Source organism: Coregonus lavaretus, assembly GCF_964263955.1.
Source record: "Coregonus lavaretus genome assembly, chromosome: 25".
NCBI lineage: Eukaryota > Metazoa > Chordata > Actinopteri > Salmoniformes > Salmonidae > Coregonus > Coregonus lavaretus.
The window spans coordinates 31,394,342-31,418,064 of record NC_140012.1 but is presented as its reverse complement, the minus strand read 5'-3'; the positions used below and the strand labels follow the sequence as shown (position 1 = coordinate 31,418,064).

The window sequence follows — 23,723 nt, the reverse complement described above, 5'->3', positions numbered from 1 at the left end:
GTCGAGGTAATTGAGGTAATATGTACATGTGGGTAGAGTTAAAGTGACTATGCATAAATAATAAACAGAGTAGCAGCAGTGTAAAAGAGGGGGGTGGGGGTGGGGGTGGGGGGGCAAAGCAAATAGTCTGTGTAGCCATGATTAGCTGTTCAGGAGTCTTATAGCTTGGGGGTAGAAGCTGTTAAGAAGCCTTTTGGACCTAGATTTGGCGCTCCAGTATCGCTTGCCGTGCGGTGGCAGAGAGAACAGTCTATGACTAGGGTGGCTGGAGTCTTTGGCAATTTTTAGGGCCTTCCTCTGACACTGCCTGGTATAGAGGTCCTGGATGGCAGGAAGCTTGGCCTCAGTGATGTACTGGGTCGTATGCACTACCCTCTGTAATACCAACATGTTTCAAGCAGACCACCATAGTCCCTGTGCCCAAGGACACTAAGATAACCTGCCTAAATGACTACCGACCCGTAGCACTCACGTCTGTAGCCATGAAATGCTTTGAAAGGCTGGTCATGGCTCACATCAACACCATTACCCCAGAAACCCTAGACCCACCTACATTTGCATACCGCCCCAACAGATCCACAGATTATGCAATCTCTATTGCACTCCACACTGCCCTTTCCCACCTGGACAAGAGGAACACCTACATGAGAATGCTATTCATTGACTACAGCTCAGCGTTCAACATTGGAGTTGTGCCTGGCCATGCAGTCATGGAACAGGGAGTACAGGAGGGGACTAAGCACGCACCCCTGAGGGGCCCCCGTGTTGAGGATCAGCGTGGCAGATGTGTTGTTACCTACCCTTACCACCTGAGGGCGGCCCGTCAGGATGTCCAGGATCCAGTTGCAGAGGGAGGTGTTTAGTCCCAGGGTCCTTAGCTTAGTGATGAGCTTTGAGGGCACTATGGTGTTGAACGCTGAGCTGTAGTCAATTAATAGCATTCTTACGTAGGTGTTCCTCTTGTCCAGGTGGGAAAGGGCAGCGCAATAGAGATTGCATTATCTGTGGATCTGTTGGGGCAGTATGCAAATTGGAGTGGGTCTAGGGTTTCTGGGATAATGGTGTTGATGTGAGCCATGACCAGCCTTTCAAAGCACTTCATGGCTACAGACGTGAGTGCTACGGGTTGGTAGTCATTTAGGTAGGTTATCTTCGTGTTCTTGGGCACAGGGACTACGGTGGTCTGCTTGAAACATGTTGGTATTACAGACTCGGTCAGGGACATGTTGAAAATGTCAGTGAAGACACTTGCCAGTTGGTCAGCGCATGCTCGGAGTACACGTCCTGGTAATCCGTCTGGCCCTGCGGCCTTGTGAATGTTGACCTGCTTAAAAGTCTTCCTCACATTGGCTACGGAGAGCGTGATCACATAGTCATCCGGAACAGCTGATGCTCTCATGCATGCTTCAGTGTTACTTGCCTCGAAGCGAGCATAGAAGTGATTTAGCTCGTCTGGTAGGCTTGTGTCACTGGGCAGCTCACAGCTGTGCTTTCCTTTGTAGTCTGTAATAGTTTTCAAGCTCTGCCACATCCAACAAGTGTCAGAGCCGGTGTAGTACGATTCAATCTTAGTCCTGTATTGACTCTTTGCCTGTTTGATGGTTCGTCGGAGGGCATAGCCGGATTTCTTATACACGTCCGGGTTAGAGTCCCGCTCCTTGAAAGCGGCAGCTCTACCCTTTAGCTCAGTGCGGATGTTGCCTGTAATCCATGGCTTCTGGTTGGGGTATGTACATACGGTCATTGTGGGGACGACGTCATCGATGCACTTATTGATGAAGCCAGTGACTGACGTTGTGTACTCCTCAATGCTATCGGAAGAATCCCGGAACATATTCCAGTCTGTGCTAGCAAAACAGTCCTGTAGCTTATTATCTGTGTCATCTGACCACTTCCTTATTAACCAAGTCACCGGTGCTTCCTGCTTTAGTTTTTGCTTATAAGCAGGAATCAGGAGGTTAGAGTTATGGTCAGATTTGCCAAATGGAGGGCGAGGGAGAGCTTTGTACGCGTCTCTGTGTGTGGAGTAAAGGTGGTCTAGAGTTTTTTTTCCTCTGGTTGCACATTTAACATGGTACAAATTAGGTAGAACGGATTTAAGTTTCCTTGCATTAAAGTCCCCGGCCACTAGGAGCGCTGCCTCTGGATGAGCGTTTTCCTGTTTACTTATGGCCTTATACAGCTCATTGAGTGCAAACTTAGTGCCAGCATCGGTTTGTGGTGGTAAATAGACAGCTATGAAAAATATAGATGAAAACTCACTTGGTAAATAGTGTGGTCTACAGCTTATCATGATATACTCTACCTCAGGCGAGCAAAACCTCAAGACTTCCTTAGAATTAGATTTTATGTACCAGCTGTTGTTTACAAATATACACAGACCGCCACCCCTTGTCTTACCGGAATCAGCCATTGTTTCATTAATGCTTTTAATATTCAATAATGCTTTTAATAATGCTGCAAGCTTAGGTTAACTGTTTTGAACTCCATGTACAGATAGGACACATGGAAATTAATTTGCTTAGGCATCAATCATATTTATTTTTTGTTGTGGCCCGGTGTCAGTGAGATTCGAACCTACGATCTTCTATTACCTATCCATGGAATTAGTCTACTGTCTACTGCGCCACCAGGATGGAGCTCACATGTCATGTTTTTATAATTCACACAAAGCTGTTAATCTATTCAAACAGACCCCATTTTAAAGGAAACAAGCACTCATTACCTGAACACACTTAACAAGATAGAGGATATAAAAAGTTTTGTTGAAGCTGAGAACGGAATGCATATATTTTTAAATAACATTCTTAGAACGTTCTTTGAACGTTACTAATGTTTTTTTTGTGTTTTTTATGTTCTGAGAAACTTGCAGAAAACATTATGCTGAAGAACTGGAATTCCCACAGAAGAACGTTGTTTCTTAACGTTCTCAGAACAATTTGAGAACATTACTTTAAATAGAACCATAAGGAAACCTGTAGGAAACATTATGCTGAAGTACTGAAATTCCCACCTAAGAAACATATGGTTCTCAGAACGTTATGTACTAGCTGGGTATCCTGCACCATTCCCAGAAGGTTGTGGGAAGGTTTTATGCAAAATAACCATAGGACAACTACGCTCTCACCAAGCTCTAAGAAACATATGGTTCTCAGAACGTTATGCGCTATCTGAGGTGTGTGTATATGTGTTTGTGTATGTACCCATGCAGTCTTGTGTATGCATGTGTGAGTACATATGTCGGAGTAGATGAGTACCTGGCGATCTCCTCGCTGTGAGCAGTCCAGTCCTTGATGTACTCCTCCTGCTCTCTCATGCGGTTTTTGAGGACCATGCCTCCAGGGCCAACCTGACCAGAGTTAAGGCTGCTGGTGGAGCCCCCTAGTCTGGTACCCCTCAGGACCGAGTGGGGGCGCAGGGGGCGCCCGGGTTTGGGGGAGTTCCTGTTGGAGCCAAACTCCTCCTCTGAGGTCGATCCATACTCTGGGGGCAGCCGTCTCCACCTGTTAGAGGCTAAGGTCAGGGAGAAAGATACAGTTATCAATAGATAATTTGTGTTTTGTTTGAGGTTATTTCACTCACTCAGAAAGCACAGGATTCTCACAGTGTCTAAAGCATTCTATCTTAAAGCAAGCCAAGCAGATTTCTGTAACTCTGATCTCTAGACAAATCATAGAAAATATATTCTGTAGGCAAGATAGCCTGATATGAGGCTCGAGGAAATGTATGTGGTTTTAACAGTGGCACATAATCAGTGAAGGTATACCACTTGCTCTCTCCCTCTAGCTAGTCACTATTAACATCTATGCTGCAATAGTGTATGTGCCGGGGGGCTAGGGTCAGTTTGTAATTCTGTGAATTTAAGTATACTTCCTCTAATTCTCTCTTTCTCTCTCCCTCCCCTCCCAGAGGCCTTGAGCCCTAGGTCCATGCCTCAGGACTACCTGGCCTGATGACTCCTGGCTGTCCCCAGTCCACCTGGTCGTGCTGCTGCTCCAGTTTCAACTGTTCTGCCTGCGGCTATGGAACCCTGACCTGTTCACCAGAAGTGCTACCTTGTCCCGGACCTGCTTCTCTCTCTCTCTCTCTCTCTCTCTCTCTCTCTCTCTCTCTCTCTCTCTCTCTCTCTCTCTCTCTCTCTCTCTCTCTCTTCCCCCCCCCTTACACCTACCTACCGCACCTGCTGTCTCGACCTCTGAATGCTCGGCTATGAAAAGCCAACTGACATTTACTCCTGAGGTGCTGACCTGTTGCTCCCTGTACAACCACTGTGATTATTATTTGACCCTGCTGGTAATCTATGAACGTTTGAACATCTTGAAGAACAATCTGGCCTTAATGGCCATGTAATTTTATCATCTCCACCTGGCACAGCCAGAAGAGGACTGGCCACCCCTTAGAGCCTGGTTCCTCTCTATGTTTCTTCCTAGGTTCCTGACTTTCTAGGCAGTTTTTCCTAGCTAACGTGCTTCTACATCTGCATTGCTGCTGTTTGGGGTTTTAGGCTGGGTTTCTGTATAAGCACTTTGTGAAATCTGCTGATGTAAAAAGGGCTTTATAAATACATTTGATTGATTTTAATGTATCTGCCTAGGTAGGCCTGAATCTAATGCTTCACTGTCTCAGTTTCCTGTTTCCAGTGACAAAGGTGCTATCCAGAACCTAAAAGGGTTCTTCAACTGTACCCATAGGAAAACCCTTTGAAGAGCCATTTTTGGTTCCAGGTAGAACCATTTTGGGTTCCATGTAGAACCTTTTCCATAGAGGGTTATACTGTACATGGAACCCAAAAGGGTTCTACCTGGAACCAAAAAGAGTTCTACCTGGAACCAAAAAGGGTTATCCTATGGGGACAGCCGAAGAATCCTTTTGGATCCTTTTTTCTAAGAGTGTACTGCTCTGTTAGAAGGTGAGGTCACTGCCACACTCATGGTGGATTAGTTACATGATGTACTCATCTTAGGGAATGTGTTAAAGATGCAGAGAATCTATGCCCACTCCTTCACTGACACAAGGTTGCGCTGTGGCTAGTGATGATGATACAGTACATGAATAATGTAAGAATTCTTAGAATTGTCAGATAAACAAACATAGCAAATATCATAAACCTTGTTTCAGTTGAAGGGTGTTCTATTTACATAAGGATGTAAGTAACATAACTGAACTAATTTCGAGTCTGTATCTGGAATTAAAGGTTATCATTTGAGGAGCTCATTCTGTAATTATTAGGAACAACAATAAACAGCAGTTAGAAAGGCAGACTGATTCCTGTCACATGACACCCAACAAAAGCATCCAACGCTGACGCCCCATCACCCAAGCATCAAACAAGGTATGGATACCTTGGAGGACATGTTAAGCCATTCCACTGGGCAAAAACTAGTTGAATCAACGTTGTTTCCTCGTCATTCCAACAAAAAAATGATATGTGATGACGTTGAATCAACATGGAAAACTCATTGGATTTGTAAAAAGTCATCAACGTAAGGGAATTTCATATTTTATTCCCCAAACTTTTTACCTAAATCCAATGACACAAAGATTTTTTTGTTTGTTGATTTCACATTGAATTCACGTTAGTTGACAACTCAACCAAAGATTAAATTAATAATAGACGTTGAACTGACGTCTGTACCCAGTGGGATGGTTTCTCACAATGTCACATCTGCACCTAATAGCCTGTAGCCTGTACATGGACGACCAAATGCTCTCTCTAGATTTCAAATATGTCAATTGGATTCACTGTAATAACATTTTACTTAACTACATGACAAGTTCTAATATGCTATGACAATGTCTTAAATCAATATTTCCACTAGGCGGTGTACAGCCACTAAACAACACAATCCAGCGCTGCCCACAACATTGCTCATGTCTTGCATCAGCAATGAGGTTAGGTTGGCTCAGTAACACTTGACGTAATCCTTTTGGCTCTGTAACCCTTAGCTTATTGGCAATTAAGATTGAATAAAAGATTGGTCAGCTTTTGGCCGATAAAGGGTTTGGGCAAATAACAATTCACTTCTATCCAATTTGAAACTTGTGTCCATAGTAATACCTCTATATCGTCCAATAAGATATAAGGTTGGAGTAGAGCATTAGGACACACCACACAAACACTTAACACACCACACTAAACACACCACACACACACTAAAAACACTAAAAACCATTACACCACACACACACTAACCCCTCCCCCCTCCCCCCCACACACACACAGAGCTCTCTCCGGTACAGTACCCATGAGCACCTCCTCTGAAGGGTCAGGCTCAGGCTGAGGGCTCTCTGAACAGGACAGACAGTCAGACAATGAGAGTGATTTACACTGATCACAACACACACATGGACAAGGACAAACACTGACCAAGACTGCAATGATGTAATAGAGGAAAAATCCTAAACATTCCTTTACACAGAAGATAGCATTTGACTTGCTCCTTTACCCCTTAACTGTTTTTTACATTCAATAATAGAAGACTGAGTGTTTCAATCTGTACCTTATATCAGAGTGAATGTATCGGAGATGAAAGCAGGATCTCACCTGAGGGAGTGCTGTGGATGGAGGGGCTGATTCTGGACTTGGCCTCAGTCAGCTTGGACACACTGTTGGCCCTCATGCGAGGAGCCATTTTGTTGTCGGTGGGGGTGGAGGAGCGGAGTCCCAGACGCAGGGCGGTCTCTGCAGACAGGCGAGGGGAGGAGGTGCTGCTCCGGCCCACATTACACTCTGAGTCACTACGGGCCGAGATGGAGCCCAGCCGCGTCCTCCTGGGCTGGGCCAGCATGTCCAGCCGCGAGGGGCCTTTACGACCAGACGGAGGCTTGGACGTGGAACTGGTGGTGGACACCTCGGAGGCCACAGACATCCTGTCTGCATCGGGCAGGTCCGTGTCGGACGTGTCCCCCAGCCGGGCCCGGCGGAGCAGGGAGGTTCTGGTAGGCCGTGGCTGGGGAAGAGAGGCCTGTTTCCCCAGGGAGGAAGCTGTGGCGGCCTGGAGGGTCTTACTGGACTTACTGGAGCTGGTCTTGCTGCCGGATTTGGCCTCCAGTTTGGAATGTAGCAGGTCATCCGTAGAGGTGAAGTGGCTGCGGCCGTACGAGCGACTATACAAACTCTCCTGGTCAGAGGAGAGGATGTCGGAGATGGGGAAAGACGAGGTCTGATCATCATCCGTGAGATCTTGGGATGGTTGGCGTGCCCGCGAGGAGGCAGGCTGGACGGAGCGGCGGGCATCTGGCCGGCTGGGATCGGTTCTGGTTTTGGTCTTCCTCTCCAGGCGCTCGCGGGCGGTGGTGCTGGCAGCGGTTTTGGAGGTTGAGCTCAGGTTGCTCTTCTCCTTGTGCAGGCTGCTGAGGGAGCGGCGTTTCTGGTGGGCTGCTTTCTTCTCTCCCTCCCCTGCTGCCTGGCTGTAGGTGCTGGCCGTGTCCACGTCTGACTCAGGGGAGATAGAACCTGCCCGGTTGGCTCTGTCCAGCTTGTTCTCGTCCCTCAGCTTGGCCTCCAGGAAGGCCATGACAGCCTCTGTGTCCTTCAGCAGGGTGGCTGTGTCCATGCTGCCCACAGAGTCACTGCGTTCGCGGCCCAGGACACTGGCACCACCTTTGATCCGAGGGATCAGCTCAATGGGCACCACACCACTGGGCTTCTCGATGGTGAAACTGCCCTGGCGGACCAGGGGCTTGCCCCCTGACTTCTCCCCAAAGTCCTCTCCTCCTTTGCTGTGGTGCTGAATCCTGTCCTCCGCCCGCCTCCTCCTCTCCTCGGACCTCTTCTCACTGCTGCTCATAGGTCGGAGAGGGGGCTTGGAGGAGGCCTGTAGCGGGGCCTTGGTCTGGTTCTGTTTGCCCTTCATCATATCCCCCTCCTCTATGGAGGTAAAGCACGCCCCGTCTCCTTTATGCTCCACTTGGCTCTTCTCCTGGGGCTCCGTGTCCTGTTTCTCCCCGATCTCTGAGCGATGCAGGCCTAGGCCGGACAAGCTCTTCCCTGGCTTGGCCCGGGGGTCGTCGATGGGGAGCTGGGGGAGGGTCCTGCGTTTACGCTCGGTGAGACTGGAGGTGGCAGAGCTGGCGCTTCGGATGGACACGCCCGACTCAAAGGCATCCACTTCTGGAAGAAATAAACAAAAATAGTAAAGCTACATTTCTAGTTAAATAAATAAATATTCCAACTCAACCATAGTAATTTTGTGCTATTATGTGAAGAAAATACACCTATGCTAAGACAGATGCAGATCCACATTCTCCTGATTTTGGTAAATATAGGATCCCTACTGTACCTCTCTGCTGATGGACAAAGGCAGGTGACTCAGCCCCAGACCCCTCTGGGTCGGTCCTGGTGTGGTTAGCAGATAGACTGGCCCACTGAGACACCCAGCGACTACTGCCCACTGCCACCGGGTTTTCAGACACACTCTGGAGAGAGAGAGAGAGAGAGAGAGAGAGAGAGAGAGAGAGAGAGAGAGTGAGCACAGATACAGTTAGCCTAGTCTCTCTTGACAGACTCATGGCACCCCATTCAGAGATACAGCGGCTGTCGGAAGAGACAGTTAACCTAGCAATCCCTGCTACTGGCCACCTAGAGCTGGAGGGAGTATCCACATATAGCAGGGAGGACACAGAACACAACTCTGCTGCCATTCGTTATATCATATTCATTATGTATCAGCTGATTAATATTTTAAACCAAGCATGGGAATGTGAAATGATCTATCTGAATATATTGTTTTCACAGAGCCAAAGTGTATTCCCTTGCATGGAGTCCTATCAGAAAGTCACAAGCTAAAGCTGAAATAGTAACTGAACAGAATAGCAGAAATAGTACTGAACAGAATATACAACAGAGATCCCCATATACATCAGATAGACTATTGTAGCCTATATACAGTCTCATTCCTCCCCTCGTGCTTGTATGGAATTTGCCTGGAGGGGAAAAATTGTAATTTCTCATCTCTCTATGAACTAGGTCAGGCACTGAGTGGCCTACTCTGTGAATAACAAGGAAGCGGTCAAGTCAGGGAGTGCCTGGCTGACACTCCACTACTCCCCTTCCAACAGAGTCATCTGGAGCTCTTGCTTTCCTCCTTTTATAGTAAAAATAGATAGGCCACTTTAGACAGGCCTCTGTCGCTCATTTCTGGTTTGTGCATCATTCCCCTCAGAAAACTAAAACAATGGGAGTTCCACTGGAAAATAAATGTTATTTTAGCATATTAACACTTAACAGTCTTCAGAGGCTGTCCCGTCCCTAAGAAGGAATCTGAGGGTCATAGAAAAAGACAACGAGCGACTCCACCCTAATACGTCAGGGGCATAATAATGAATCTCAGTGACTGTTACATTTCTCAAGCATTACATCACTGAATGAGATAGATGCTATCAGGTGTTGGTAGCCTGGTGACTATGATGACTAAAAGCCGTGAGAGATTGGGTGTAATCATTTCTGTCTCCATGGAAGGGGTGTTTTACCTCAGATGGAAGGCAGCTTGGTTTCACAGCTTCTCCCGTCTCTGTGGTCTTCTTCCTCTCCTTCTTCTCCTTCCCTGCTCCTCCCTGTTGGTGTTCTACTGGTCCTGAGACAGACAGATCCTGGTTCTGCTCCACCCCAAACACCTGAGTATCAAGGCAATAAAGAGCTTCATGACTCATCACTGCCACTCACGGTAGTCTACTCCGTAGACAAAGGTGGCTGATATTGGACCAACATGAGGGCCAGTTGGATCAAAGCGCTGCCCCACACACTTCAAACATCCATAACGGCCATGTAAAAAGACAGGGAGCAGTGTGCCAATTAGTGTGTCAGCTAATTAGAGGAATTACCATCATCACACTTCTAGTTTAGAGAAGGCTACCCAGTCTATGCTCTAAATAAATCTGACAACCAATGCCCCACCCACTCTCCAATTACTCCGTGCCCCAAATATAATCTTTTAAGTCACATATAAATGTTTAATGAGTAAAAAATTACATCTCAGGGCTACACGTTTAAGAGTTTAAACTGAGCTTATTTGGGGGAATCTTAAGCCAGCAGTAAACCCTTACTTCTCTACTTCCGAGACTCGCCCTTTTAGAAATATTTTCATTTAGCATGAGAAAGCACGCAGGCAGCTGTTACATTAGCAAACCATGGTGGTTTTCTAAACTCCCTGGAGCACTATGGAATAATGGAGAGAGCTCGATGGTGAGCCCCATTAGATTTGCTCTACAGCGGTATGTAACATGTGGAATGCTGTGGTCAGAGTGAGGATTAGCTAAAGGCTAACCTTGTTTTGCAGCAAGGTATTATAATCATAAACTAGTCCCTAGGTGTCAATAGAATGGTTAATTTGGAAGAAAGCAAGGATGGATGATGACATTTCTGCTCAATTTTTATCTAAATTGTGTATCCTTAAGGGAGTTACTCATGAGTCTTATGTGGTGTTAACTGTGGTATTTATTATGGCAGCTGTTACACTGGATTGTGACAGCCAGGTTATACACACTATTACATTTACATTTTAGTCATTTAGCAGACACTCTTATCCAGAGCGACTTACAGTTAGTGAATACATATTTGTTTATACTGGCCCCCTGTGGGAATCGAACCCACAACCCTGGCGTTGCAAACGCCATGCTCTATCAACTGAGCTACATCCCTGCCGGCCATTCCCTCCCCTACCCTGGACGACGCTGGGCCAATTGTGCGCCGCCCATGAGTCTCCCGGTCGCGGCCGGCTGCGACAGAGCCTGGATTCAAACCAGAATCTCTAGTGGCACAGTTAGCACTGCAATGCAGTGCCTTAGACCACTGCGCCACTCAGGAGTTGAATAGTGATAGCCCACTCTCTCGTTGTGTATGGCTGTTTATATGAGCTAACCCTAATTAGAACAGAGAGACTTGAGGGAAATTGATCTCCATATCAGGGCGAAGACCTATGCTGCTGGGTATACCATTTCCTGACAGTAACATTTCTTTGTTAATATACCATTGAAAATGTGTATATTAGTGAAAGTGCCTGACCAAGACCTTCAGTGTATAAAAGTTTTAGACTACATATTGTACAATGGAAATATTTTCAATTAGTCTCGCAATGACCACATTCAGTTGGAAATAAAATACATTACAAAATCCTTTTACTTTTACCCATGGGTCACAAAGCATCAGAGGACATAGAAAAATGCTTTTCATTCGGAAAATAGCGATGTAATAAATCATTATGACAGACCATTACAGGTTCAAAAGCTTCAAAAGCTCAGCATGCTTAGTGCATTTTAGAAAACGGAAGAAAAATAACATGACCTTTGAATGACCCGTTCAATACAGTTAATTCAAGACACATAGAACTTGGCCATTCTTACATTCAAACCAGGTCAGCTTTCCTACATACAATTCAGAAAATATAAAAAATAAAATAAAAATCGTATTCACAGCAACCCAACCCATAACGATAAATCCTTGAGGTGTGTGAAAATACTTCAGAAAGCTGACCATACCTTGTCTATCATGCGCCTGGCCTCCTCCTCCTCAGGGTTGCGGTTCTCCAGCTCAATGGTGTAGGTTCCCTTATCACTCTGGTCGTCCTCCTGCTCCCTGTCCTCCTGCTCCCTGTCCCTGTCCGCCTGGGACCGAGGGGTCCTCAGACCCTCCTCACTGGGGCTGGGCTCAGTGGTCTGGTGGCCTGTACTGACCGAGCTCCTTCCTATGCTCTGGTCCTCAGACCTCTGCTTCATCAGCACTCTGGCGGCCGTGGGGGCTCCCGCTATCAGGGCCGCTGATAACGGGGCCTTGCTGAAGTCTGTGGTCGTGGTAGAGGGGGACTTAGGGTGCGAGGGGGGTGTGGGGCACAGAGCCTCCCCGGCCGCGCCGCCAAGCAGCGGTGCAGTCTGGGAGAAGGAGTAGGAGCGTCGCTTGCGGGGGTTGTCGTCATCGTAGAACTCGATCATGAAGGCCGTCCTGTTGCTGGTGGTCCGGCCCCCCTGAACCCCCTGTCCTCCCTGCGCCACCCTCAGCCTTTCCTCCAAAGCCAGCCTCCGGTTGCCGAAGCGCAGACCAATCCCGTTCTCAGAGTCGCTCTGGGTGCCGTCCTCATGCTTGCTGCCTGGGAGGACCAAGAGAAGAGAGCACAGACCTGAGTTACTGCACATACAGGAAACATAAAACAGCTAACCTCTGACCTTTCAACTGCTAATCATGACCTAGAGAGAGAAAGCGAGAAGGACAGATAGGCCTCCATAGCCCTCTATGATGGAATCCAATATGCGGCAGCACTCCAGACTTCACCCAGCCACAGTAATACCAGTCCTGCCTCCTCAGTGGGCAGAGGGGGAGAGAGGAGGGGGTTGGAGGAAGGAGCAGGAAAAGGAAGGGGGGAGGAGGGAAAGTGGGTATTCTTTAGCGGGGGCTCAGGAAATAGCATGAAATCAGACCTGACAGTGGTGGGTTCAGAGGCAGAAATCACCAGGCCACTCTGGAGACAGAGGCCTTTTATGCAGCAGCCCCAGACAAAGGAACTGTTAGGAGCCTCACAGCGCTGCCTGTCTCTGAGTGACTAGAGCTGGCTGGCCCTGGCCCCACATGAGTCAGACTGCATCTCCTCCACTCCACCTCATCACACACAGCACACACACAAAAACAACACAGTTAACCCTACTCCTCTAGCAAAAACAACACAGTTAACCCTACTACACAGTACAGAACAAACAACACAGTTAACCCTACTACACAGTACAGAACAAACAACACAGTTAACCCAACTACATAGTACAGAACAAACAACACAGTTAACTCTACAAAGAACAGAGGCACATCCAATCAAATGAAGTTGTTAACCGTAATATACAACATAAAGAGACAGTGAACAAAACAACAGTTAACCCTACTACACATCACAGCAGCGCTAACCCTCTAACACACAGACAAATGTAAAATGTCAAACCTCCATCAAGAACATTCACAACACAAACACTGTTATTGTTAACCTTCTACAGTAAGTGAGTAAAACCACCAAAACGTAACATCATTATTAAACTGTTGGTTAATTTACGTCACAAACAACAAAGTTAACCCTTACTTTGCAGTGAAAAAGCTACACAGTATCTCCAGGCGGTCCCCATGCACCCCATGCACCGACCGGATGCCTCTCCATCCATTCTGTTTCAGAGACCCACCTGAAAACATGAATATTAACACAGCAGCCTCTGGCTCGTCTCGCTTTCCTGTCCTCACGCTTGACGGCACACACACAGCTCTCTGTCCCTGGGGCTGACGGCAGCACTGAGCACCACTGAGCACGACTCACACACACATGTATGGTTTACACACACGTCAAGCTACAAAGCTCCCAGTCCTGACCGCCTGCAGCACGAGAACTCCAACCTCAACACCGACCCCTGTTTCTCCCTCTTCTTGGTCCCACAGCTAGACTCCCACCACAGCCTCTGGAAGGTGCAGCTTTAGAATAAACCCCATAATCCGAGTACAGGAGCCACACCTAAAACTGGAAAGACTGCATTGTCCAGCAGCAAAACGTTGTATGTACTACAGCACTCAGTAGCTCAGCCTCGGACTTCACCTTCATACGTGCTATGTGCTTTATAAATCTCTATTCATACCATCCTGTCTGCGCCCCACCCCCAAGACACAGCTATCGCACACCATAAATTAGCACACATTTAATTAGCCAGCTCCAAAGAGTAGATAGCGCCCAGCCCACACTCTCTCCTGAGTCCTGTCAAATAGCATCCCACAGCAAAATAACCCTACTCAGCAGTTAGCAGGTAGAAGAGGTAGAGAGAGGTAAAGAGAGAGAGAGAAAGAGAGAGAGAGAGAGAGAGAGAGAGGGAGAGCGATAGAGAGAGAGAGAGAGAGAGAGAGAGAGAGAGAGAGAGAGAGAGAGAGAGAGAGAGAGAGAGAGAGAGAGAGAGAGAGAGAGAGAGAGAGAGAGAGAGAGAGAGATGCATGTTGTCATACCCAAAACGTACATTACAAAAGGCCCAGAGATGGTAATGAAGATGTAGACAGACATAGTGTCCAGGCTCTAATTAAAATATGAAACAAAGGAAAAGCACAACTAAAGCTCTATGTGGCTGAATCATTAAGGAGATGGGATGGATGTGGCTTGGCTCCTTGGTGTACAGCAGAAAATGAGTGCCTTAGGCAGGGAGAATGGAGAATGGGGGAGGCAGGCAAGCAGGTAGCCTACTGTGCCATCCATGCTAAGCTCAGACAATGGGTGTCAGAGCTGGGAGACGGCTGGTGGATTTAGAAGTGCTGAGGACTAATCCCGAGGAAGTAGCAAATGCGGCAGAAAATTCTGACTGCCATTAACAAAACCAAATCTATCGGTTTATGTAGGGAAGAGAGATTTAAGTATGAAGAATCACTAGTCAGATGGTAGGTTGTACATAGAGAGCCATAAGTGTGAGTGTGTGGGAGGGTGCTTATATTTATCCTATATTTACTGTATATTTGTACAAGTGTGTATTATACGCATGTGTGAATTGGAAATGTGTTTTGTGCATTTCCCAACTCTCCCTGAGACTCCCTCGGAGTGTGGGGTCATGGCCAGGATCTGAAAGCCATAAGTGGGTGTCTCTGTCAGTGATATAAAGTACACAGAAGGATTGGTATTTGAATTTATATTTGCTTGAGGCTGGGGACCTTTATAGAATTACATAAACAGACACTATTTGATATAAAGGACCTTTATAGAGCGCAGACGGCCACCTATCATTTCATGGAGATGGTGTGACTTCAGAGTGAATTTTGTCTGAGCAGAGTCTCCTGGAGGAGAATAATCATACAGCTAGATAAACAACTAAGATGAGTAGAGAGCAAAGCCTTCTCCCAGGATGAAAGTCAGATCAGACTACAGGGGGAGTAAACACGCAATGGCCTTTATTTGCCTTCTCTCCTGTCTGGCTGCCTACTTAATCCTAGAGTACGACTGCAGCTATACGCATTAGCAAAGTAGAAGTCATGCTTCTACTTGAAGGTAACATTACCTCCTCCACACTGATCCTCAACACGGGGGCCCCACAAGTGTGCGTCTTCAGTCCCCTCCTGTACTCCCTGTATACCCACGACTGCATGGCCTCACACAGTTCCAACTCCATCATCAAGTTCGCCGACGACACAACAGTAGTAGGCCTGATTACCAACAACGACAAGACGGCCTACAGAGAGGAGGTGGGCACTCTGACGATGTGGTGCCAAGTAAACAACCTCTCCCTCAATGTCAGCAAAACAAAGGAGCTGATTGTGGACTTCAGGATGAACCAGGCTGGGCACGCCCCCTTCCTTATCAACGAGGCCGCCATGGAGACGGTGAATAAACGTAAAGTTCCTTGGCGTACACATCTCCGAGGAGCTGAAATGGTCAAACCACGCGGACATCGTGGTGAAGAAGGCACGACAGCGACTCTTCAACCTCAGGAGGCTGAAGAAATTTGGTCTGTCCCTGAGGGCTCTCACAGTGTTCTACAGGAGCACCACCGAGAGCATACTGTCAGGATGCATCACAGCCTGGTACCGCCGCTGACCGCAAGGCTCTACAGAGGGTGGTACGCTCAGAGGAACGCACTATTGGGTGCACACTGCCCTGCCCTTCAGGACACCTGCAACACCAGGTGTCACAGGAAGGCAAAGAAGATCATCAAGGACCTCAGCCACCCGAGCCACGGCCTGTTCTCCCCGCTTCCATCACTCAGACGTGGGCAGTATAGGAGTATCATGGCATAAATTGTCAGACAGACAATAGCTTCTACCCCCAGACCATCAGGAGGCTGAATATTTTAAAAATATACACTACCGTTCAAAAGTTTGGGGTCACTTAGAAATTTCATTTTTTTCGAAAGAAAAGCAATTTTTTTGTCCATTAAAATAACATCAAATTGATCAGAAATACAGTGTAGACATTGTTAATGTTGTAAATGGCTATTGTAGCTGGAAACGGCTGATTTTTTATGGAATATCTACATAGGCGTACAGAGGCCCATTATCAGCAACCATCAGTCCTGTGTTCGATGGCACGTTGTGTTTGCTAATCCAAATTTATCATTTTAAAAGGCTAATTGATCATTAGAAGAATTGATCATAAAAGAACACAGACACTGGACAGAGGAAGATTGGAAAAAAGTGTTATGGAAAGACGAATCGAAGTTTGAGGTGTTCGGATCACAAAGAAGAACATTTGTGAGATGCTGACCAAATGAAAAGATGCTGGAGGAGTGCTTGATACCATCTGTAAAGCATGGTGAAGGCAATGTGATGGTCTGGGGGTGCTTTGGTGGTGGTAAAGTGGGAGATTTGTACAGGGTAAAAGGGATCTTGAAGAAGATAGGTTATCACTCCATTTTGCAACGCCATGCCATACCCTGTGGACGGCGTTTGATTGGAGCCAATTTCCTCCTACAACAGGACAATGACCCAAAGCACAGCTCCAAACTATGCAATAACTATTTAGGGAAGCAGTCAGCTGGTATTCTGTCTATAATGGAATGGCCAGCACAGTCACCGGATCTCAACCCTATTGAGCTGTTGTGGGAGCAGCTTGACCGTATGGTACGTAAGAAGTGCCCATCAAGCCAATCCAATTTGTGGGAGGTGCTTCAGGAAGCATGGGGTGAAATCTCTTCAGATTACCTCAACAAATTGACAACTAGAATGCCAAAGGTCTGCAAGGCTGTAATAGCTGCAAATGGAGGATTTTTTGACAAAAGCAAAGTTTGAAAGACACAATTATTATTTCTATTAGAAATCATTATTTCTAACCTTGACAATGACTACATTTCCTATGCATTTTGCTATATTTCCTATTCAAACTCATTTCATGTACAGTCGTGGTCAAATGTTTTGAGAATGACACAAATATTAATTTTCACAAAGTCTGCTGCCTCAGTTTTTATGATGGCAATTTGCATATACTCCAGAATGTTATGAAGAGTGATCAGATGAATTGCAATTAATTGCAAAGTCCCTCTTTGCCATGAAAATGAACTTAATCCCCAAAAAACATTACCACTGCATTTCAGCCCTGCCACAATAGGACCAGCTGACATCATGTCAGTGATTCTCTCGTTAACATAGGTGAGAGTGTTGACGAGGACAAGGCTGGAGATCACTCTGTCATGCTGATTGAGTTAGAATAACAGACTGGAAGCTTTAAAAGGAGGGTGGTGCTTGAAATTCACAGGCAAGGATATTGCTGCTAGTAAAATTGCACCTCAATGAACCATTTATTGGATCATCAAGAACTTCAAGGAGAGAGGTTCAATTGTTGTGAAGAAGGCTTCAGGGCGCCCAAGAAAGTCCAGCAAGCGCCAGGACCATCTCCTAAAGTTGATTCAGCTGTAGGATCGGGGCACCACCAGTGCAGAGCTTGCAGGGCAGCAGGCAGGTGTGAGTGCATCTACACGCACAGTGAGGCGAATACTTTTGGAGGATGGCCTGGTGTCAAGAAGGGCAGCGAGGAAGCCACTTCTCTCCAGGAAAAACATCAGGGACAGACTGATATTCTGCAAAAGGTACAGGGATTGGACTGCTGAGGACTGGGGTAAAGTCATTTTCTCTGATGAATCACCTTTCCGATTGTTTGGGGCATCCGGAAAAAAGCTTGTCTGGAGAAAACATGGTGAGCGCTACCATCAGTCCTGTGTCATGCCAACAGTAAAGCATCCTGAGACCATTCATGTGTGGGGTTGCTTCTCAGCCAAGGGAGTGGGCTCACTCACAATTTTGCCTAAGAACACAGCCATGAATAAAGAATGGTACCAACACGTCCTCCGAGAACAACTTCTCCCAACCATCCAAGAACAGTTTGGTGACGACCAATGCCTTTTCCAGCATGATGGAGCACCTTGCCATAAGGCAAAAGTGATAACTAAGTGGCTCTGGGAACAAAACATCGACATTTTGGGCCCATGGCCAGGAAACTCCCCAGACCTTAATCCCATTGAGAACTTGTGGTCGATCCTCAAGAGGCGGGTGGACAAACAAAAACCCACAGATTCTGACAAACTCCAAGCATTGATTATGCAAGAATGGGCTGCCATCAGTCAGGATGTGGCCCAGAAGTTAATTGACAGCATGCCAGGGCGGATTGCAGAGGTCTTGAAAAAGAAGGGTCAACACTGCAAATATTGACTCTTTGCATAAACTTCATGTAATTGTCAATAAAAGCCTTTGACACGTATGGAATGCTTGTAATTATTCTTCAGTATACCATAGTAACATCTGACAAAAATATCTAAAAACACTGAAGGAGCAAACTTTGTGATAAATGTAGTGTATATATTACTCTTTTTTTTAACCTTTATTTTACCAGGTAAGTTGACTGAGAACAGATTCTCATTTACAGCAACAACCTAGGGAATAGTTAGAGGGGAAAGGAGCCAATTGGAAGCTGGGGATGATTAGGTGGCCATGATGGTTTGAGGGAGAGATTGGGAATTTAATAATAATCATAATTTATAAAATGTCTATAGTGCTTTTCATAACAATCCCAAAGCGCATCAAAAGCAAAAAACAAACAAGCAATGCATCACCATGAGTAGCCTAGCTATAGTTAGGTCAACCAATAGAGGCCAGGTCTTTGAGTGCATGCATCCTCCAAAGATGGAGAGGGACAGTTCATGGCTTGATCAGAGTATGGTTGGTCAGGGAGATGGTTGATGAAGAGTCTAGTGACGATCATGTAGAGGGTTACTCTGGAAACCAGCCTGAGTCGTGTAGCTACTGGACTTCTCCTCCTTCACAATGTATGGCACCCACTTGAGTGATACCTCAGCAGCTCTGAGCGCCAGAAAACTCACCACACACAGTTCAGAGTACTAGCCAGTCATCCTCACTATGAGCCCTCTGCCTCAGCACTGGATCCCTTTACTGCATCTCCCATCCCTCTCAAGCTTCAGGTGACTTTTCAATTGATGTTTTCAAAACATCAGGGACCAGCAGCCAGGTGAAACACAAAAGCTGGATGCATCATTCGAACAAAAACAATTAGCCAGCTAGCTAGCCAAGCCAAAAAAGAGTTGACCTGCCAGTCCATCTGCAAATCTGTGGGTCAAAACCACCAGAAATATGCAATAAATGTTATCAAAAACAAAACAGCTGATAAAAAAACAATTAAAAACCCTTAAAAATGTACAGTGAGGGAAAAAAGTATTTGATCCCTGCTGATTTTGTACGTTTGCCCACTGACAAAGAAATGATCAGTCTATAATTTTAATGGTAGGTTTATTTGAACAGTGAGAGACAGAATAACAACAAAAAAATCCAGAAAAAAACGCATGTCAAAAATTTTATAAATTGATTTGCATTTTAATGAGGGAAATAAGTATTTGACCCCCTCTCAATCAGAAAGATTTCTGGCTCCCACGTGTCTTTTATACAGGTAACGAGCTGAGATTAGGAGCACACTCTTAAAGGGAGTGCTCCTAATCTCACCTTGTTACCTGTATAAAAGACACCTGTCCACAGAAGCAATCAATCAATCAGATTCCAAACTCTCCACCATGGCCAAGACCAAAGAGCTCTCCAAGGATGTCAGGGACAAGATTGTAGACCTACACAAGGCTGGAATGGGCTACAAGACCATCGCCAAGCAGCTTGGTGAGAAGGTGACAACAGTTGGTGCGATTAATCGCAAATGGAAGAAACACAAAAGATCTGTCAATCTCCCTCGGCCTGGGGCTCCATGCAAGATCTCACCTCGTGGAGTTGCAATGATCATGAGAACGGTGAGGAATCAGCCCAGAACTACACGGGAGGATCTTGTCAATGATCTCAAGGCAGCTGGGACTATAGTCACCAAGAAAACAATTGGTAACACACTACGCCGTGAAGGACTGAAATCCTGCAGTGCCCGCAAGGTCCCCCTGCTCAAGAAAGCACATATACAGGCCCGTCTGAAGTTTTCCAATGAACATTTGAATGATTCAGAGGAGAACTGGGTGAAAGTGTTGTGGTCAGATGAGACCAAAATCGAGCTCTTTGGCATCAACTCAACTCGCCGTGTTTGGAGGAGGAGGAATGCTGCCTATGACCCCAAGAACACCATCCCCACTGTCAAACATGGAGGTGGAAACATTATGCTTTGGGGGTGTTTTTCTGCTAAGGGGACAAGACAACTTCACCGCATCAAAGGGACGATGGACTGGGCCATGTACCGTCAAATCTTGGGTGAGAACCTCCTTCCCTCAGCCAGGGCATTGAAAATGGGTCGTGGATGGGTATTCCAGCATGACAATGACCCAAAACACACGGCCAAGGTAACAAAGGAGTGGCTCATGAAAAAGCACATTAAGGTCCTGGAGTGGCCTAGCCAGTCTCCAGACCTTAATCCCATAGAAAATCTGTGGAGGGAGCTGAAGGTTTGAGTTGCCAAATGTCAGCCTCAAAACCTTAATGACTTGGAGAAGATCTGCAAAGAGGAGTGGGACAAAATCCCTCCTGAGATGTGTGCAAACCTGGTGGCCAACTACAAGAAACGTCTGACCTCTGTGATTGCCAACAAGGGTTTTTCCACCAAGTACTAAGTCATGTTTTGCACAGGGGTCAAATACTTATTTCCCTCATTAAAATTCAAATCAATTTATAACATTTTTGACATGCGTTTTTTGTATTTTTTTGTTGTTATTCTGTCTCTCACAGTTCAAATAAACCTACCATTCAAATTATAGACTGATCATGTCTTTGTCAGTGGGCAAACGTACAAAATCAGCAAGGGATCAAATACTTTTTTCCCTCACTGTGTAAATATGCACATATTTACAGGAGCTCTCTGCTTAGGCTGCTACTAGGGCACCATGGAATTACAGAACTACTAGCCACCACTAGGCAGCTATCTGCTCCCCCTGATGTATCATTGTTACAGTTGTAAATATGTATATATTATTATTTTATTATTGTTTCATTCACATCCCTGCCGCTCCCCTTATTGACATTCCCTCTGGGACATTCTACCCCTCTCCCAAGGGGGAGGTTGCTGTTCATCCGTATCGCGGACATTCTGCGTTACAGCGTGTTTGAAATTTAAAGGCAATGTTCCCGCATTAGCGGAGACTGCATTCACGGTAAACACTGCATATGTCGGCTCAAACGGAAATTACCTTTACATTTCTAGCGGGCAATCTCTAACGCTTCAGCGATACAGATTGAATAGCGCCCTATGAGTTTCTGGGTCAAACACAAGTCTTATTTTAGAGGATCAGATTGACCAACATTTGAGGCTCTGTTTGTAGCGAGTAAGGGATAAGCTTTGTTAAGAGGATGCATTTCACAGGATCTCCCCAAAATAACTAAAACACTCATGGTTTTTAGCAGTAAAACACGTTGATCAGCTTAATTGTGAGGTTAGCAAGGCCAGCTGTAGAACAGTTAGTAGAGGATACTGTAGTGTGGCTATGAGGAGGAATAAGTGCATTTGCTGATCTGACAACAGAAACTGAGAGACAGAGAGAAAGACAGGCAGGGATATAGGGAGGAGAGCAGGCAGGCTATGGCCCTCACCTTTGAGCCTCTTGAAGTGGACGGGGACATCACTCTTGATGCTCTTGCTGTCCTCCTCCGTGGACTCACTGCGCACCGTGGGGGGGTCATTCTGGGCCAGCCAATCAGCCACCTTGCTCTCAGAGACCATCATGGCGGCCTGCAGGGTGCTGAGGTCCTTGCTGCCCGACTGGGGGGCCTTCTTAGGCCGGGGCCGGTGGTCCGGAGTCAGCTTGGACACATGGTCCTTGATCGTGACCTTGCCAGGGGAGGTGTCGTCAAACTCGATTGTGAAGGCGTGAGGTGAGGCATGGCCCTGAGCGCTGGCGCTGGCGGAGGTGGTAGCGGCAGCAACAGCCCCCTCAGTGTCTTTGGTGGGGATCTCATGAATGCTGTCCATCTGAGGCTCCTTGGTGGGGATCTCAAAGTAGCTGGGCTCGGGGCCCAGGCCGTCCTCCCTAGGCCTCTCACTCCTCTTAGGCTCTCTGCCGTCTGTAGGTTCACAGAGAGGAGAACACTGTGGATCAGTATCTAGAGGTCAGAGGTCATGGGCCCAACATGGACCATTCAGCTGTGTCTGTTCTGAGTCTCACCATTAGTCTGAATCAGTGTCTGAGGCCCTGGCAGAACACAGCCCTCTAAACAAAACAGGTCAGGCTGAGCTGGGGCCCAGGCAGACAGGAACAAAGCTATGTAGTGTCCATTTTGACAATAACTGATGAGGAAGCCAATCAAAACCCCTTTAGGCTACTTACTTAATAATGATTGTGTAACTTCATTTGATTATATTAAGTGGAAAGGCATTATGGGATGTGGAGATGATGGATGATCTGATTGGACAGTGGCGAGACCATCTGGTTTATACATTTGACAAAGTGAGCAGGTGAGTTGTTCATGTAATATACAAAAAAGTTCACTTTGTACATTTCCTCCCTAACGGAGTAAGATACCTATATCAAATTAAAATATTGAAGATATAATACCTACAGGGATTTACCACCCACTATAAAGCCACATCTTTGAAAGTACTTTTTGTCTCTATTTGAAAACAGATAAGCTCCCCATGTCTGCAACGAACTGGGGGTTTCAACAAAGTAAAACATTGAGTGAAATGAGACATAAAGTTGTCCATTTAGAGAACTATATTCAAACTGGTACCACTTGCATCAGGTCCTAGATTATAGTAACCAACAGGTCTGGCAGTAAATAAGGCTGTGCTTTCAGGTTTCATCCTATCCAAGCATCAATAACTCCCACAGCTTCCTCGAATAAGACAATCAGAACTTAAGCCTAGAACTTCCCTTTTTTATAAATACTACCACCCTTCCTCTAGTGATCTCATTAGGACTCATGTGACTGATGTGAAAACTCAACTCAAAAGCACTGAGGGTCATGGTGGCCATTCATTTAACATGGACACTCAATGTACTGTACATTAGAGTCCATGAGACATACAAGGCATTACTAACAACACCCATGTCATTACATATTAATGACAGTAACCAAATGTATACTTAACAACAGAATAAACCTAAGTAGTCTGGTAGGACTTTTGGTGTTTTACCCTCATTAATCCACCGCCCTGAATTGACCATAGTGCCTTTAAAAGTGAGAACACATACCTCAAAGCTGAAACAGCCTTCCTGACTGAATATCCTCCTGAAAAGCTACAGGTGACCAAAGAAAGTGCAAGTTCAGGCAGAGGTGGTTCCCTCTTCAGAATGAAAGCCTCCGTTTGGATTCCCAGTAAACTATGCCCTTAAATTGAGTAATTAGCACAAAAAATATATATATAAGGACTTCAGCAAGATACTTACTACAGACAAGATAGCTAATGAGAGTTTCAGTGTTGGAGAAAGCGGTTTGTTTCAGCGCTCTGTGAGAGCTGGTGCAATGGCGTAACCCAATAGCCCTGAGTGACAATACGTAAGGGGATGGCTGGGGGCGGCTACAACAGAATCTATTCAACAGTACATGAGACCGTTCCTCTACACTCTCACTTCCCCACCACTGCTACCTTCTGCTGTTAGTTAGCCTCTCTGTACTAGGGCAAGTGGGGGTAGTATGCCCTCTCCTAAATAATAAAAATAGCTATGGGAGGAGATTATATTATAAACTGGCTCTTTGATGTGGGGAACTGTATTGTGTGTACACCTTATTGACATACCCTTATTATGTGCCTTCTTTGGGCTCCCAATAGACTCTAGGCTTTCAGGAAAATAATGCTGATTCATTAAAATGGTTTTCTATCTCT

The 23,723-nt window shown here is 46.1% G+C and overlaps 1 protein-coding gene across 1 annotated transcript in view; it reads right to left on the bottom strand.

Annotated features, from left to right (window-relative positions):
* Positions 1-23,723, bottom strand: part of cep170aa (centrosomal protein 170Aa) — a 72,681-nt gene that overhangs the window by 5,605 nt on the left and 43,353 nt on the right. The window contains exons 8-14 of the mRNA XM_084141633.1: positions 21,491-21,961; positions 11,476-12,080; positions 9,472-9,615; positions 8,283-8,418; positions 6,545-8,113; positions 6,244-6,288; positions 3,258-3,513 (exon numbers count right to left, since the gene is read on the bottom strand). Coding sequence (XP_083997759.1) covers positions 3,258-3,513; positions 6,244-6,288; positions 6,545-8,113; positions 8,283-8,418; positions 9,472-9,615; positions 11,476-12,080; positions 21,491-21,961 — 3,226 coding nt within the window. The remainder of the gene's footprint in view (positions 1-3,257; positions 3,514-6,243; positions 6,289-6,544; positions 8,114-8,282; positions 8,419-9,471; positions 9,616-11,475; positions 12,081-21,490; positions 21,962-23,723) is intronic.